Source organism: Egretta garzetta, unplaced genomic scaffold (assembly GCF_000687185.1).
Source record: "Egretta garzetta isolate BGI_Z169 unplaced genomic scaffold, ASM68718v1 scaffold775, whole genome shotgun sequence".
NCBI classification, from domain to species: Eukaryota; Metazoa; Chordata; class Aves; order Pelecaniformes; family Ardeidae; genus Egretta; species Egretta garzetta.
This window is the reverse complement of record NW_009259754.1, coordinates 369,628-374,203: the sequence shown is the minus strand read 5'-3', so window position 1 is coordinate 374,203 and position 4,576 is coordinate 369,628. Positions and strand designations below refer to the sequence as shown.

At 43.4% G+C, this 4,576-nt stretch overlaps 1 protein-coding gene across 1 annotated transcript in view; it reads right to left on the bottom strand.

Moving 5' to 3' along the window:
* Positions 1-848: 848 nt before the first annotated feature.
* The window catches only part of PROC (protein C, inactivator of coagulation factors Va and VIIIa), a 10,821-nt gene continuing 7,093 nt past the window's right edge, over positions 849-4,576 (bottom strand). The window contains exon 9 of the mRNA XM_009639496.2: positions 849-1,417. Coding sequence (XP_009637791.1) covers positions 849-1,417 — 569 coding nt within the window. The remainder of the gene's footprint in view (positions 1,418-4,576) is intronic.

Genomic DNA, 4,576 nt, shown 5'->3' with positions numbered 1-4,576 from the left:
CAGACATACAGATACAGATGCAAACATACACACACACACACATTTATCAGTATTAGTAATGCTAATATAGCCTGCAGCTGATTGCATTCACTAGAATAAGAACAAACAAAAGTGCTTAGCTTGCTCATTAGAAGAGATGTAGGGACCTTAGGATAAATAGAGCATGCAAAAGCTTGGAATTCAACCTCTTTTTTTTTTTTTTTAGTAACATCAGAACGCCCATTGACTTTTAAGGAACTCTACAGGGGTAAAATCAGGCAATGAGTGTGCAAAGAATAGAAAATACAGAGAAGTTTTAGTGACCTGCTGAATCAAATTGATCTTGTGAGACACTGGAGCAAGATGTGAATGAGTGGAGGCAGTAATGATGTTATTAGAATTTCATTGTGTTTAAAGAAAAATTATACAAATATAGAGCAAACAAAACACTTACTGTGGATAATATGTTAGAGTAAAGCTGAAATGACAGAACTGTATCACTACCATGATTGTTAAAACGCTTTCCTCTGTCCCCTCCCGCCCCCCACCCTGACAAGTTCAGTCATTTTACACTTAAAAGATGGAATTGTCTGACCATTGACCATCTCAGTTTCTAAAATGCTGTACAGAATCTCACCGTAAAGCTATTAAGGCCTCAGTAGGACCATGCTACAAACAACATAATCTGGAAACTAACCAATGCAGACAATGTAAAAAAGAAAAGAAAAAAATTTAAAAAAAGATACCAAGAAAAACAGTACACAAGGTTAACGTATACTCGATATTTAATACTGAAGATCTGACAGTACATTACACTGCATACTGTCACTAGCACATAGCCGCAATATTCCAGACTCTCAGTATCAGAATCAGCCCTTCCAAGAAGCTGGCATCTGTTCTATGTGGTGCTGGATCCACTCAAGATACTGACTAACTTTGGTGTAGACTCCAACTTTCTCCTTTCTTCCACAGCCTTCGCCCCAGCTCACCAGTCCTACCAAAAACCAAGTATCCTTATATTTAGTGATCATAGGGCCTCCACTGTCCCCATTGCAGGCATCTTTTTTGTCTTCTAAGCTCCCAGCACACAGCATGTTGTCAGAGATGGCAAATCTCATCACCTGGGCACACTCGTTCCGGGGAACCATGGGGATTTGAATATAACTGAGGAAAGTAGAGTAATTGTTGTTAACATCGCTTGTGCTGCCCCAGCCAGTTACCACCATCTGCTTCCCACTTCTTGTCAGCTCCTGTTCTGCCAGGTTGCGGGTGGGAAGACAGATAGGGAGCGTGTATTTGTTATACAGCACAGGCTCAGCCAAGTGCAGCATGGCTATGTCATTATCGGAGGTCTCCGCGGTGTAATTTTCGTGGCTCACATATTTATCAACCCAAATGGTTTGCTCGTCTGCCTCAATACGGTAACGGTGGAATTTACCTGGAAAAGCAAACAAGAAGATGACAGATGCTACCGAACCTTCCTTCACCTTGAACACCAAGGCATCTGGATCACACTGGGCTTTAGGACTGTGCTTCTCGTTTTTACCTCCCTTGTAATATAGACATTTGTTCATTTTATGTTATAGGTTAACACTGTTCTTACTAGATGGACAAATCTGTAAACCTTCCGTATTTACCTAAATCATGAATAAATCCAGTACTAAATGAATTAGTACCCTAGAGGTATGGTCATCAGGTAAGAAACTGAAATGCCTATGTATTGCCCCGTTGTGTTGACGTTACACACTTGTGCAACTTAAGAGATCTTCAGGAGGAAAATTATCTTCTTGGAGTCAGCACTGAAAGCTGGGAGACCAAGCATACAGCAAAGCAAGGCGTTTACAACAGTACATGAGCTTTATGCTGTACAACCGGTGCCTCGATGACTGAACTTCAGGGTTTGTAAGATAAAGATGACTGACTGGTAAGGCTACTCCCTTCTGAAATCCTGCACCTGTATTTTAAAGAAGTTTTGACTACTTAAGGCTTCTTAGTTGTTATCTGTGCTACGTGATCATGGCCACTTTGTGGGCCAAGTTGTTACGGAACAGTAAGCAGGAAACTAAGTTGAAAAGGGACAGAAAGGCAAGAACAAGCCACTTGTGACATACTGGAAAAGACAGAAACAAGTATCTCTGATAGGATGTGAAGAGATAGCCCCATGAATAATTATCAGTGGCTGCCACATTTCTGAACTGTGCTGTTGGTTAATTTAAGCTTCATATCAAGGCCTACTTCAGTATGTACTTGATAAAAACACTCTGGAGAACTGTCCATTATGCACATTCGAGCTGCAGGCAGGCACCCATCCAAGCACATGAGGTGGCAGGACATCCAGGCTGACACCTCACCTCTGCCCACGCTGCACATGTGTCCTTTCCTTCTCGGTCTCTATATGCGAGTTGGAAGTTGCTCTTTATCACCACCTTTTCAAATGTGTGCTTCACAATGCTATCCTTCCCCCCTCCCACCCCGCCTTTCATTTTCGCCTTCTTTCAGTCTTATTTGAATTCCTCCAGATAAAAAATCTAAAGCCAAGTTGCTCTGACATTGTGTGACTAAGGTCTTCTGAAGCTGCCTGCTTCAGTGTGAGCTCCCCTGTGCTTGAGCCTGTCAATGAGGCGTTGCAGCTGTTTCAGTTTTTTTTTTTTTCTGTAAAGAGTCAGTGTCTCCAAGCGTAGCGACTTTATAATCCACAGTAGTTTAAGATACAGATTCTCAAGAGACGCCTTAAATCCAGGTTTGGATCTTGGACTTCCAGACCAATTACTTCTGAGTATCTCCTCTTGCAGATAACAAATGGATATTTCATAGATGGCCATAGCAGATGGCTGAAAGTGCTCTGATGGGCACCTGCATTAGGTAGTACCAGGGCCTGAAGGACTTGCTATTATCAAGCCAACACTCAAAAATCTGTTTTCTTCTGCTGTCATGACCTCTCTTCTCTTTGGCAACAGTGTCTGTAAGCACCCCTGGAGCACATTCCTTGCTACCCACTCTGCAGCCACTGTGGCTGGGGGCTGACTGGCAGGAATAAACCCCTGGCCCTTATCTATCTTCACAGATACGAAACTCTGCTTTAGGCCTGAGAAATAACTCTGGACTTGAACACTGTCAGATCACCTCCTCCAAGGAAGGCAGTTTAGTTGAGTAGGAGCATACTTTCTGCTAGGCTTCACATGATCTGTATACAAGCATAACCGTCTGTATCCTGAGATGCCCGTGAACAAGCGGGTGACAGCTTTTGCACCAGTGCTACCGCAGTAACAGCTCCCCCTGGCCCAGCCCAGGAGAAGACCCTTTTGACTTCTGGTCATGCATACTTCCTTTCTCAGTTGAGTTTTCCACCCCAATAGTTTCAATTTCCAGAAGTCCTATCCACACCTGGATGTACTGAACCTAGAAGCTGTGTGAAATGCACCTAGTTCCTTGCACACAATAAGAAGCATCATAATCTTGTTGCTGGCAGAATATTAACTATGAAGTTCTACATAAACAAGGAAGTGTGAGACCTGTTCTCTGAAGGGAGAGACAGTATTTTGAATTGAATCATTACATTCACCTATCTGCTCTATTTTCTTGGAGCTCTGAACACACTTCTGGATGCTCTTAAGTTGGAGATGCAGGAAGAAGAGCCACAAACAGGAAAACTGGGTTGTTCTCAAATCCATCTTCCAAAACTTCAGCTACCCTCAGATCTAACTTTTCATTTCAGACACCAAAAAGCCACGTGAGTCCTACTCCCAAGCTCGTGAGTGCAAACCCAGATGTGAACTTCCCCTCCAGTTTTGCTCTGATGGATGGCAAGCAGAGAGCAGCAGTTACTGTCATGGAGCTCACACCTGCCCCCACAGACATGGCAATGTCTCCATTCAAAATGCTGTTCCATGTATCTCATGAAATGTCTCTAAGGTTTAGAGCACGTGTTTTTTTCAATGAGAACTGTTTTTCTGGTGGCAGTAAAATGCCCCAAAGGTACATGCAAAAGGACAACCACACGCTATTAGGCTGAGTCTTAGAAAGGTTCCCTTCTGCTTGACCCGGAGTATCATTTGGAGAAGCATCCCTTCTCTCTTGAAGTCTCGGGCTTAGTCAGCTCAGTCCTGTACACGCACCCCCATACCACAGTAAAGGACCCTCTGTGGTTTCCATCTCACTACAGCAATATTGCTCAAGGCTGAGTGAGAAGGGTTCTCCTCTCATGTGTCACAACTCTCATTCCACGACCCCACACTTGCTTCTTCCTCTCTTAATAAGGAAGGTCTTTTGAGCAGCTAGGAGGGTGAGAGAAATTCAAGCCCTCTTGCAGATCATCCTTACACTATAAATTACTCTCTATACTCACCCCTAATTTATGTGTGAGATGTCTGGATTTTCATTTAAGGCCCCCCAAAAAATCTTCTCAGATCAGGGTTCTCAAGTGCCAACACTTTTCTTCACCCACTGAAAATCACTTTTTATTTGGAAAGCACAGAACTCTCTTGACAGATCCCTTTCTTTGCTGCAGAGAGATCTCTGGGCATGGCTATCCCAGCTGAAAGCTCATCACACTGCACAGATCTCTACCAAGACCTACAGTATGAGGCCAGGGTGGAGT